This window comes from Oncorhynchus clarkii, unplaced genomic scaffold, assembly GCF_045791955.1.
Source record: "Oncorhynchus clarkii lewisi isolate Uvic-CL-2024 unplaced genomic scaffold, UVic_Ocla_1.0 unplaced_contig_1332_pilon_pilon, whole genome shotgun sequence".
Lineage (NCBI taxonomy): Eukaryota > Metazoa > Chordata > Actinopteri > Salmoniformes > Salmonidae > Oncorhynchus > Oncorhynchus clarkii.
In genome coordinates this window covers 68,485-81,186 of record NW_027260919.1, presented here as the reverse complement: position 1 = coordinate 81,186, position 12,702 = coordinate 68,485, and the positions used below count along the sequence as shown (strand labels likewise).

The window sequence follows — 12,702 nt, the reverse complement described above, 5'->3', positions numbered from 1 at the left end:
TTACTATGAAAACCAAACACTGGATTTACGGAGGTTTAAATAGAAACGTAAAATCAAATTAACTGAGCCATCTTTTGACCAATCCCTAAACTTTTCTCAAACTAAGTTAAGACATGTACCATGGATACACATTCCATATTTGGTTCTATGGTTCATGACAAGATTTTTTAAGTATTTTTAGCATTTAGTGTGGGTATATTTGAATGCATAAACTCTTTAGGGACTATTGTGATTAGTCCAAGGACCACATTTGGAGTGAATTTGACTTTTAGTCCATGAGAATAATATTTTGTATGATTGATTTTAATTACTAGCATTACATAGTCAAAGTGAATTGTTAATGGTTTCCTTAATTGCTTAAGATATCAATGCCAAAGTTAACAATGTTCATCATAGTAATGGCGTTGATGACCCTAAAAAAAGTTGCAAGTTTCCATTATGGCCATTGTGGAGTGGATTTACAAAGGATTTAAATGGACAAGTAAAATCTGATTTATCAATAACTCAGCTGTCTCTTAACCAATCCCTTAGCTTTTCTCAAACTAAGTTAATGGTTTGGGTGTTATTTGGACTTATGGTTCATGAGAGGTTTTTCAAATGTTTTCAGAAATTTCCAAGATAGAGGGAAATCTATCCTGACAAACCTTGTGGGTCCCTGAGGCAAATGTGTTCAGCACGAGGAAAGAAATATTAATACAAAGTTTCAAGTCTCTTGGTCAAATGGAGAGAAGAATATGAGGGTTTACGTGAGGCTGCTTATAACAGAGCCACCTATAGGCCAATCAGTGCCATTATTATTGACCAAGCTACTCATGGCCTCTAGTTTTTGTGTGCCAAATTAGAATAAACAGTTAACAATCTATGCCTCAGTCATTTGAGCATAAAAAAAAGACTACAGAGAACCCCTAATTATTCAAGTAATTGAATGCAGCAGCTCCATTCCCATTCATTGAAATGCATTCAAATTGCATGCACGTGCACACGTTCCTGACTCCAGTCACTGGGCAAGATCAAGCGGATCACTTTTGTAAAGTCATCCTCGGGTCACCACCTTTCAAAGTGTGTTGCATAACTTTTACAAAAATCGTGTGATTAAAAATACAATCTTGAAAAATGAAGCCCAAATACCACCTTACAGTGCATTCAGAAAGTATTCATATCCCTGGACTTTTCCCACATTTCGTTACAGCCTTATTCTAAAATGAATCTAACTATTTATTTTCCTCATCAATCTACACACAATACCCCATAATGTCAACGTGACCCACAAGCATTATTTCAATATACAATATTCAAACTCCAACACATGACTTTGAATCCTCTACTTTCGCCACTATCATTTTTATTTCATAATATAGCTAGTGTTTATAACATGGCACCCAAGTTAAAAGGTTGTCACCCATTCTTCCTTCACCTCCACAAATATCTACCTATTGATGATTACCATAATTTATTAGACATTCAGTGTTTATTACATGATACTCAAGGTTTATAAGATGTTACCCAGGGTTGAAGTGGTAAAACAATAGGTTAGGTAACCGCTGAGCAGTGATCCAGATGACCAGAGACAAGTTGTGTGGACGTTAATGCCAGAACCCCTGTCCTATTTGGGGGAGCGGGTCCTATTCCCATAATAAAAAGCAGCAGAACTCACTTTAACAGATATGTCGTTAGATTTGATGAGTGTCCGAAACCTTTCCCATACTCAGAGCAGTGATTAGGCTTCTCTCGTGTGTGTGTAAGCTGGTGTCTATTTAGGGTCTGTAAAAGGGAAAAACTCATCCCGCAAACAGAGCAGTGGTAAGGCTTCTCTCCGGTGTGCGTTTGCTGGTGTACCTTCAGGGCTGCTACTCGACTGAAACCATTCCCACACTGAGAGCAGTGGAAAAGTTTATTTCCTGTGTGAGTGAACTGGTGTCTCGTTAGGTCTCCTGCCCGACTGAAACCCTTCCCACACTGAGAGCAGTGGTGATGCTTCTCTCCTGTGTGAATTAGCTGGTGTGTCTTCAGAGTTGATGAATGACTGAAACTCTTCCCACACTGAGAACAGAGGAAAGGCTTCTTTCCTGTGTGAGTTATTTGGTGTCTATTTAAGTTCTGTGAAAGAGAAAAACTCTTCCCACAAACAGAGCAATGGAAAGGTTTCTCCCCTGTGTGAGTTCGCTGGTGTATGTTTAGTTTGCTTGGGGTCTGAAAACTCTTTCCACATTGACCACATGGGTGTGTCTTTCTTTTTTTTGTCGGTTTTGATTTGAGGTGAATTGGACAAATAGAACTGCCACTGCAATCTGAGCAGGGGTGGGGCCTACAAGTGTGCCTTTTCAACTCCTCTGGATCATAGAAACTAGTGTAGCAGTCCATGCAGTGGTGATGTTTCTGTCTTGAGTTCCTCCGTCTGTGTTGTTTATGGTTTCCTGATGCTGTGGAACTGGGCTCACTGTCTGAACCTGGGTTGGAGATCTCTCCTGCGGGAATATGAACAGATATGGGGTTAAGGCTTTTTTCTCACCAAGTCCATTTTTTGTCCTAATAATTCAGACCAAAAAGGAAAATACGAGCATGTCATGTTTATGATGCCTTTCACACCAATTGCGAAATATCGTCCTTCTGCAATCCGTCAATAATTTATTCGGACCCATGAGCACTAGGTCATTTCCATGTAAAATGACCCATGAGCACCAGGTCATTTCCATGTAAAAGGACCCATGAGCACCAGGTCATTTCCATGTAAAAGGACCCATGAGTACCCGGTCATTTCTATGTAAAAGGACCCATGAGCACCAGGTCATTTCTATGTAAAAGGACCCATGAGCACCAGGTCATTTCTATGTAAAAGGACCCATGAGCACCAGGTCATTTCCATGTAAAAGGACCCATGAGCACCAGGTCATTTCCATGTAAAAGGACCCATGAGCACCAGGTCATTTCCATGTAAAAGGACCCATGAGCACCAGGTCATTTCTATGTAAAAGGACCCATGAGCACCAGGTCATTTCTATGTAAAAGGACCCATGAGCACCAGGTCATTTCTATGTAAAAGGACCCATGAGCACCAGGTCATTTCTATGTAAAAAGACCCATGAGCACCACCAGGTCATTTCTATGTAAAAGGACCCATGAGCACCACCAGGTCATTTCTATGTAAAAGGACCCATGAGCACCACCAGGTCATTTCTATGTAAAAGGACCCATGAGCACCACCAGGTCATTTCTATGTAAAAGGACCCATGAGCACCACCAGGTCATTTCTATGTAAAAGGACCCATGAGCACCAGGTCATTTCTATGTAAAAGGACCCATGAGCACCAGGTCATTTCTATGTAAAAGGACCCATGAGCACCAGGTCATTTCCATGTAAAAGCACCCATGAGCACCAGGTCATTTCCATGTAAAAGGACCCATGAGCACCAGGTCATTTCCATGTAAAAGGACCCATGAGCACCAGGTCATTTCCATGTAAAAGGACCCATGAGCACCAGGTCATTTCCATGTAAAAGGACCCATGAGCACCAGGTCATTTCCATGTAAAAGGACCCATGAGCACCAGGTCATTTCCATGTAAAAGGACCCATGAGCACCAGGTCATTTCTATGTAAAAGGACCCATGAGCACCAGGTCATTTCCATGTAAAAGGACCCATGAGCACCAGGTCATTTCCATGTAAAAGGACCCATGAGCACCAGGTCATTTCTATGTAAAAGGACCCATGAGCACCAGGTCATTTCTATGTAAAAGGACCCATGAGCACCAGGTCATTTCCATGTAAAAGGACCCATGAGCACCAGGTCATTTCTATGTAAAAGGACCCATGAGCATCACCAGGTCATTTCTATGTAAAAGGACCCATGAGCACCAGGTCATTTCCATGTAAAAGGACCCATGAGCACCAGGTCATTTCTATGTAAAAGGACCCATGAGCACCAACATGTGAAGTTCATAGGAGCATGTCAAATTAGATGTCAAATGAAAAGTGGTCTATATTTGAGAAATGAAGGCATATATACACATTTTAAACATTTTCCATCCTAAAAATGTGAAATAAGTAAAGATTACTGGTCAAACAGATGGTAAAGGGGTCTTCGGTAAAAACAAGTCTTACGGTATCAGAAATACATCAGAACACAATAAGGAAGTAAAGACGCCAACTAATATTAGCACTTCTATTTAGATTAGGATCAACTTCTCGGCCTTCCGTAAGCTTAAGAAACATTGCCTTGTCTTGTAATTCTGTTACCAGAAACCCACATATCTTGAAGATATTGTCTAATTTCTCTCCCTCATGAGGATAATGAAAGTTCACAGAAACAAGTAAAAGGCAGAACTATTAATTAAATGTTAATGTTTTAATGATTCAAAAGAAAATTGATATCAGTAAAGTGTTAACTCGAAATTACCAAAATCAGTAACATAATTTCTGAAAAATCGGTAACGTAATTGTAATTGGCTACAATGGATAATCATTGTAGTCACAAAACACAATTGGGTTCACAGGTTTGGACAGCACAGTAGAGTATAGTTCAGTACAATAGAGTTAAGTACAGTAGACGTTTATGATTCGTTCAGATTTGGTCCAGACCCGGACCGACCTAATTTGGTCGTTTGGAGGCAGAGCTCATTAAAATAGCTAGCCAGTGTAGAATAATGCCCAAAGTAGGATATTGCATAGTTATACCTTTTATGTACCTATTTAGGGTACATCACCATGAAGAGAGTGACATCCATATCCAAATGATCTCCATTTCTGTGTAGTACAGATCAGGAATCCATGATGAAAATCCGTTACCACAATTCCGTTACCGGGTGTAAATCCACTTCAATAACCAAAATATATTTTTTTCCAAAGTCAATGTGTCATGTCATAGCTGAGACCCCATGATTTCTACAGATATTGTTGAATCTAAATTCAGAGCAGATATTTAAGCGTTTTGGGAAAACGTGGACACAAACTGTTTCCAAACTTTGCATCTGCACAGTTCTTCCAGTAAATGTATTTTTGTCAAAAATATTCAGAGGAAATTGTTAAAAGTAGTCCTTTTGCATAGAGTTGTATGGTTTGTTAACGCTTGAAAATCAATGGTTTTTTAAAAACTCTCAGGACAATTCTGTTATGGTGGAATTGCCCCGCTACAATATTATTTCTCTCATTACACAGTCCTTCCTCTCTGCAGCAGCGTTTGATGTTGAACAAATATTTGGGGAAAAACGCATCAGACTTGTGAATGGTTTTCAGGGTTGGGGTCAATTCCGTTTCAATTCAGAAAGTAATTCCAATTCCAACATTTCCTCATGGAAAAGCATTGAAGAGAATTGGAATGTCAATGTGATTCCTGAATTGACCCCAACTCTGATGGTTTTGTGTGTCAAATCAGAATCCATATTTTTCCAGAATATGTAAAGCAGTTGATGTGAAAAGACCTTTAGAATCCGAAACAAAGCATTGAAGGGGGCTTTAAAATACTTGTTGATACAAGTAGAAGCACTATAATAGGGTTTTAGAATCCCCTGTGGCCACCAAGTCACCAACCTCTCTCTGTACTCCACACCTGAACTTACCTGGGTCAGTGATACTATCTACTTCCTCCTCTTCCTCTAGATCTGGAGCAGACACTTCCCTGTTCTCCTCTTCTTCTTCTTCTTCTTCTTTGACTGCTCTTTCTTCTTCTTTGACTGCTCTTTCCTCCTCTTCTTCTTCTTCTTTGACTGCTCTTTCCTCCTCTTCTTCTTCTTCTTTGACTGCTCTCTCCTCCACCTCTTCTTCTTCGACTGCTCTTTCCTCCACTTCTTCTTTGACTGCTCTCTCCTCCACCTCTTCTTTGACAGCTCTCTCCTCCACCTCTTCTTGGATTTCTGTCTCCTCTTCTTCCTCTTTGACAATCACATTGAGTTCCAGTGGTTGACTGCAGTCTTCCAGCTTCACTGACACCATCTCTGGACCCTGCTGTGAGCTTCTCTGTGATGGAACACCACAGCCAGAACCCGGGGACTCCATGGACTTGGGCTCAGCCATGGCAGGTTAGAAGGTAGGTGGATCTGCAGGTGGTATAGTCATAAGAGGCAGATACAGTGGAGGGTGAGTTGCACATAGCTAGCTGAAACTATACTGAACAAAAATATAAAAACACAACATACAAACAATTTCAAAGTCAGGCCTAACCAATCAGAATGATTTTTCCCCACAAAAGAGCTTTATTACAGACATAAATACACATCAGCACCCCCCCCTTCTCAGGATGATCCCGCAGGTGAAGGTGTCAGTGATGTGGAGGTCTGGGTTGGCGTGGTTATACCTGGTCTGCTGGTTGGATGTACTACCAAATTCTCCAAAACAACTCGAGGTGGCTTATGGTAGAGAAATTAACATGAATTATCTGGCAACAGCTCTGTTGGACATTTCTGCAGTCAGTATGCCATTTGTACCCTCCCTCAAAACCTGAGACATCTGTGGCATTGGGTTGTATGACAAAACTGCACATTTTAGAGTGGCCTTTTATTGTTCCCAGCACAATGTGCACCTGTGTAATGACCATGCTGTTTAATCAGCTTCTTGATATGCCACACCTGTCAGGTGGATGGATTATTTTGGTAAATTAGAGATGCTCACTATAAGGGATGTAAACAACTTTGTGCACAACATTTCAGAGAAATAAGCTTTGTATGCATATGGAACATTTCTGGGGTCTTATTTCAGCTCATGAAAAATGGGACCAACACATTACATGTTGCATTTTATATTTTTGTTCACTCAAAAGTGTTGTAAATGATCATGGCACTCCTACCGGACTGCCAGTTGTAGAGCTCTATTAAAAATAAATTGGGTGTTTATCACCCTGTCTCTCTCTCCTCCCTGCTGCAGAGACCACCACAGAACATCAGTGTTTTATCACCCTGTCTCTCTCTCCTCCCTGCTGCAGCGACCACCACAGAACAGTGTTTATCACCCTGTCTCTCTCTCCTCCCTGCTGCAGCGACCACCACAGAACATCTGTGTTTATCACCCTGTCTCTCTCTCCTCCCTGCTGCAGCGACCACCACAGAACATCCGTGTTTATCACCCTGTCTCTCTCTCCTCCCTGCTGCAGCGACCACCACAGAACATCCGTGTTTATCACCCTGTCTCTCTCTCCTCCCTGCTGCAGCGACCACCACAGAACAGTGTTTATCACCCTGTCTCTCTCTCCTCCCTGCTGCAGCGACCACCACAGAACATCGGTGTTTATCACCCTGTCTCTCTCTCCTCCCTGCTGCAGCGACCACCACAGAACAATGTTTATCACCCTGTCTCTCTCTCCTCCCTGCTGTAGCGACCACCACAGAACATCAGTGTTTATCACCCTTGTCCGTGTTGCTGAAGCTGCAACATAATTACAGCCATTTCTGACTGAAAAGTTGTTACCGAAATCCTTCATTTGTTTAGCAAAAACCTTCCTTATTCCCTCAACCTGTAAGCATCTCACGCGTGTAAGCAATAGGGGCTGACCTAAAGCATATCAAAATCACAATAATACATTGATTATAACAAATACCGTGACAGCAAAATGGATGCAGAGGACATGACAAATTAACTGGAAACGGGGGAATGTTTACTGGTTACTCAGGGGGTAAAGGGGAAGTCAGATTATGTGGAATAAATGGGACTAGTTGTGGAAAATACTGGAGATCTAGAAAAATAAGGTAAGGAGCCAGCACTGAGTGCATATTATAAAGTGCCAAACAGGTGCTGATAGATTACAATATACTTTTTTTCTGGCCGTTTGGAACAACGTAAACTACACCAAACAAATGATAAGCATACCAGAGTGTCTGTTGTCACGTTTTTTTTTGTTGTAAAGCCTTTATTACAGCATAGACTAAAAAAAGCGTTGCATTAATTTGTGAAAGCAATTTCCCGAAATGGAACGGTTTACATGCTTTAAGGCTAATTATTCAATGGTCGCTTTTGTTATTTTAAAAACAGAAATGCTTGATTGCATTTCTCATCAGGAATGACTCGTGTGCTTGTGTGATGACATGAACAAATAATTGATTGATACAGTAGCCTACATAGAAGTATTGAAATATAGGCCTTAGTAAATGACGGTATTAAAGACCAAGGATGCGCTCTTAGGCCTACAGAACGATGGTGCTATACTAAGCCTACTAAGGATAATGACTTATTATAATGATCATAAGAATAACAATAAGAAGGATATCAAAGGGGAACAGTGTAAAAATAAACGATCTGGTCTAAAAAAAAAAAAAAGTATAAAGCCTTTAGTACAGCAAAGATTAAAAACAGCCAAATTTGTGAAATAGTTTATCCGACGTGTGGTTGTGTGAGGCTTGGTGCTCACGGAATCAGTAGGCTATTAAACAAACACTCAGACAGGCAACAGAAGCAGGATCTGTCTTATTTCTGGAGATATGGATGATTTAATTTACCTTTATTTAACTAGGCAAGTCAGTCAAGAACAAATTCTTATTTACAATGACGGCCTAGGAACAGTGGGTTAACGGCCTTGTTCAGGGGCAGAATCACAGATGTTTACCTTGTCAGCTCGGGGATTCGATCTCGCAACCTTTCGGTTACTGGCACAATGCTCTAACCACTAGGCTACCTGCCGCTAGGCTAACCACTAGGCTATCCCCTTAACAGTTAGGCTGTTGATTATAGACCTAATGAAGATGGGGTTTCCTCCTTCCTCGTCTGCTAACTCCACCTCATCGTTCTCAACACCTATATGCTGGATAACTGTGCTATTATGCACATAGCAACATGGTCTAGGAAAAGGCACCAATTCAACAGCGAACTGATGTGTTTCAGACCAGTGGACAGCGACCGCTTTTCCAACGTGAGAGAAAGTGCATGTTATTAAACCAATGTTTTATTAGTGTTGTTCCGACAATATAACACAATTACAGTAGCACGTCTTAGACTGATGGACTGGACCATCCCCACGGCCTCCACAATGGATCAGTCCACTCAGACAGGAGCCAATCAGAAAGGTGACACCATGAATTATTATTTATTTTTTTACTAAAGAAATATCGGACGACCAACAGCCAAACAATGGACCAGTTGACTAAATAGGGTCAGCCCTGAGACAAAGCCTATAGGCACTCACGTTCTACTAAGTTCAATACATTTGATAATTTTTCAAATATGTTTTAATGTCTGGATTCTGTCCGTGTTCCCCGCAATGTATATTTTATAGGGCCTTACAATTGCTCAATTACCTCAGGCCATGCCCCTTCCCTCCACACCTGTTCCCACTCTTTAAATCACCTCTCTGCCTTTTACCTCAGGCCACGCCCCACAGGTTAGAGCATTGGGACAGTAACTAAAAGCTTGCTGGATCGAATCCCCAAGATGACAAGGTAAAAATCTGTTGTTCTGCCCCTGAGCAAGGCAGTTAACACACTGTTCCCTGGGTGCCGAAGACGTGGAGGTCGATTATGGCAACCCCCTGCCCCTCTCTGATTCAGAGGTTAAATGCTGAAGACATTTCAGTTGAAGGCATTCAGTTGAACAACTGACTAGGTATCCCCCTTTCCCTCCACACCTGTTCCCACTCTCTAATCCCCTCTACCTTTTACTGTAGGCCACACCCCTTTCATCCACACCTGTTTCCACTCTAATCACCTCTGGTCTCGAATACAAGTAGCATGCTACCTTTACCTTTGTAGATGCCACAGGGTGGCTCTATCCTAACCTGTGTGACATGGGTGGCTGGGTGATTATGGCCAAAATCTCATATCCCGATATAGCATTTTCTGTAAATTTAATGAATAAATAGTTTATATAAAATGACCACATGTAAAGGCCTATTATTACATTTTAAATTAGAACTCAAAGGGTAGTTACTCATTTGGTTATTTCTACTTTTATTTAGAACCTTTGCAATTTTTCAATTAAGCATGTAACAAAATACTAATGTATATAGAAAACACTACCCAAAAAATATAGGCCTTAAATATATTTGGGGGGGCTTCCCTGTTTTGCATGTTATTTTGGCATTAATACATGTCACATCAATTTGGTACCTTGGGTCGAGTGTTATGTGTTAACACCACCATGTTTAAACTTGTATCGGATATTGTGTGTAGATGAGTGAGAGAAATCTGTAATCCATTTTGAATTCATGCTGTAACAACAAAATCTGGAATAAGTCAAGGGGTATGAATACTTTCTGAAGGCACTGTATCAGAGGCCTGCAACACCTGTTCTGGACAGCCCATCCTCATGGTGTGCAGGCTCTTGTTCCATACCAGCACTAACACAGTGGGTTCAGCTAAATCAAATAACCATAATCCTCAATTTAGCCCTTATTACTTGACATTCGTATGGGTATGAATACGTTCTAAAGGCACTGTAGCTATGGCTTATGATATGTCCCTTTGGTATAACCATGACCTGTTTGATATGCTAATGCCCTCCTTTGTCATGCTTAGTCCTGGCAGTCTCATACATGTGTGTTAAGCCTAGTCATATGGCATTACTTCATGATTTATGCACCTTTTGTCGATGTTTTCCTATGCGTTTCTCTAGTCTCTCTTCTAGACCGCTACCTTACCGTGCTACCGGCCTTTTCAAGCCCCAACTCCAACCCTTCCCCCATATGCAACTGTGTTTATTATAAATACTCTCAACGTGGATTATTAACCGCCATCTCCTAAATGTGTTCTGACCGATGCTGCAACACCCCGGAACTAGCCTATACAGTCCACATAGTCCTTTTATTTTTGAAATCGTAGCTACTGTAAGTAGTATAGCTAGTACTAACTAATTTGGGTGGGTCTACATTGGGGCTATTGAAGTGATGAGAAAAAAATGTAATGTCGACTTCTAGCTAATCTCGGTTACCCAGAAGTAAATGATCGCTAAACCTTAGGTGGTGGAAAATAGTTCAGGACTGTTGCTCCTCTTCATCACTGCTAGTAAACAAAACAAGCTAACGTTGGCTAGCTAACAGTAGATGGGTTGTTGGCCCTCAGTAGCGGTTAATATTCCAATGAGGTTTTCACTGACGATTGATAATGGAAGCCAGACTTTATTCACGCTCATAAATAGTTCAACAGATCATAAACTCACCTTTAAAAATAGCCCTTGTCGTCAGTTGCTTGGTTGAGTAAGGACACGCGACGAAAAGAAGCAGGAACGTAAACTTCCGCCCGCGTTTCTAAAACGGAAGTGGCGTTATATTTGTGCTGCCGTCAGTTAGATACTGTAGGTATGGAGCTAGCAACTCAACGGCTTTCCAATAAATCAAAAAGATATAAGGCAGCTGAAAATTATATAGTATTGATACTTCTTCCACTACCAAAACGCTACATAATTAAATAGTTAAACTCTATAAAAAAAGGGGCAGGACAGGGCAGTCACAGAGCAAGCTAACAAAGTTAGCATCGTTAGCATTGGTGTGTGGATGTTTTGTTTGCAGCAGTGGTACTAACATATTAATTACCATGTGCCATCATTTGTTAGACATCCAGAGTTTTTACCTGATACTAAAGAAATTATTACATGTTACCCAGAGTTGAAGTGATAATACAGGGTAAGTAAATACTGAGTACTGATGACAAGTAGTGTTCATGTTAACGCAAGAACCCCTGCTCTATTGTTACATAACAGTTGCGGTTGGTAAATGCTATTTACATAATAACATGTGTTTGCATGTTTTACTTCTGTGGTTTGAAGTCGACTTTCTTCTAAAGCAACAGTCCAGTGTCAGGCCTGTGATACTTTAACCAGTGTGTATTCATTTTATGACCAACAGAAACCCTTCCCACACTGTGAGCAGTGAAAAGGCTTCTTTCCTGTGTGGCTCAGCTGGTATCTATTTAAGGTCTGTAAAAGAGGGAAAACTCTTCCCACAAAAAGAGCAGTAGTTCAACTCGTTCCCTTTGAGTTACTTGGTACATCTTTAGTTTGCTATTCCCCCATTGACCACAGGGGTAAGTTTTCTTTCTTTTGAGAGTCTGTTGGGGTGATTTAAGGTAAATTGGACAAATAAAACTGTCTCTGCAGTCTGAGCAGGGGTGGGGCCTACAAGTGTGTCTTCAACTCCTTTGGCTCATAGAAACTAGTGAAGCAGTCCATGCAGTGGTGATGTTTCTGTCTTGAGTTCCTCCGTCTGTGTTGTTTATGGTTTCCTGATGCTGTGGAACTGTGCTCACTGTCTGAACCTGGGTTGGAGATCTCTCCTGTGGGAACATGAACAGATATGGGGTTAGAATCAGAAAGAGCATTGAAAGGGCTAAAGAGCGACTTCCCCTAAAAAAACAAATTCCTTTGAAAACAGCCTGTGGCATCGATATAAGTCAGAAACATTTAGTCTAGTGTCACAATTCACTACAAATTGTAAATAGGATAATTATGGTCTTTTTTTTTTACCTTTATTTAACTAGGCAGGTCAGTTAAGAACTAATTCTTATTTTCAATGACGGCCTAGGAACAGTGGGTTAACTGCCTTTTTCAAGGGCAGAACGACAGATTTTTACCTTGTCAGCTCGGGGATTTGATCTTGCAACCTTTCGATTACTAGTCCAACACTCTAACCACTAGTAATGACTTTAAAACAGTTGAGTTTAATGGCTGTGATTGGAGAAATGAGGAGGGATCAACAATACTGACCTAATGAAAGATTGAAAAGGAAGCCTGTACAGAATAAAACATATTCAAAAACATGCATCCTGTTTGCAATAAAACACGGAAGTAAAACTGAA

At 40.9% G+C, this 12,702-nt stretch overlaps 1 protein-coding gene across 1 annotated transcript; it reads right to left on the bottom strand.

The window, feature by feature from the left end:
• Window positions 1-1,366: 1,366 nt before the first annotated feature.
• LOC139402234 (zinc finger protein 391-like) lies at window positions 1,367-11,255 on the bottom strand. Its single transcript, XM_071146335.1, has 3 exons — window positions 11,069-11,255; window positions 5,554-6,030; window positions 1,367-2,465 (listed from the first exon to the last, which is right to left on the bottom strand). Exons 2-3 carry the CDS (start codon window positions 6,005-6,007, stop codon window positions 1,651-1,653), a joined length of 1,269 nt encoding a protein of 422 aa, XP_071002436.1. The 5' UTR covers window positions 6,008-6,030; window positions 11,069-11,255; the 3' UTR covers window positions 1,367-1,650.
• Window positions 11,256-12,702: the final 1,447 nt, after the last annotated feature.

Coding starts and splice junctions, on each gene's coding strand:
- LOC139402234 (XM_071146335.1), bottom strand. CDS start 6,007: ATGGCTGAGCCCAAGTCCATGGAGTCCCCGGGTTCTGGCTGTGGTGTT. Junction 2,466..5,553: donor AGATAGTATCACTGACCCAG/GTAAGTTCAGGT, acceptor ATATTCCCGCAG/GAGAGATCTCCAACCCAGGT.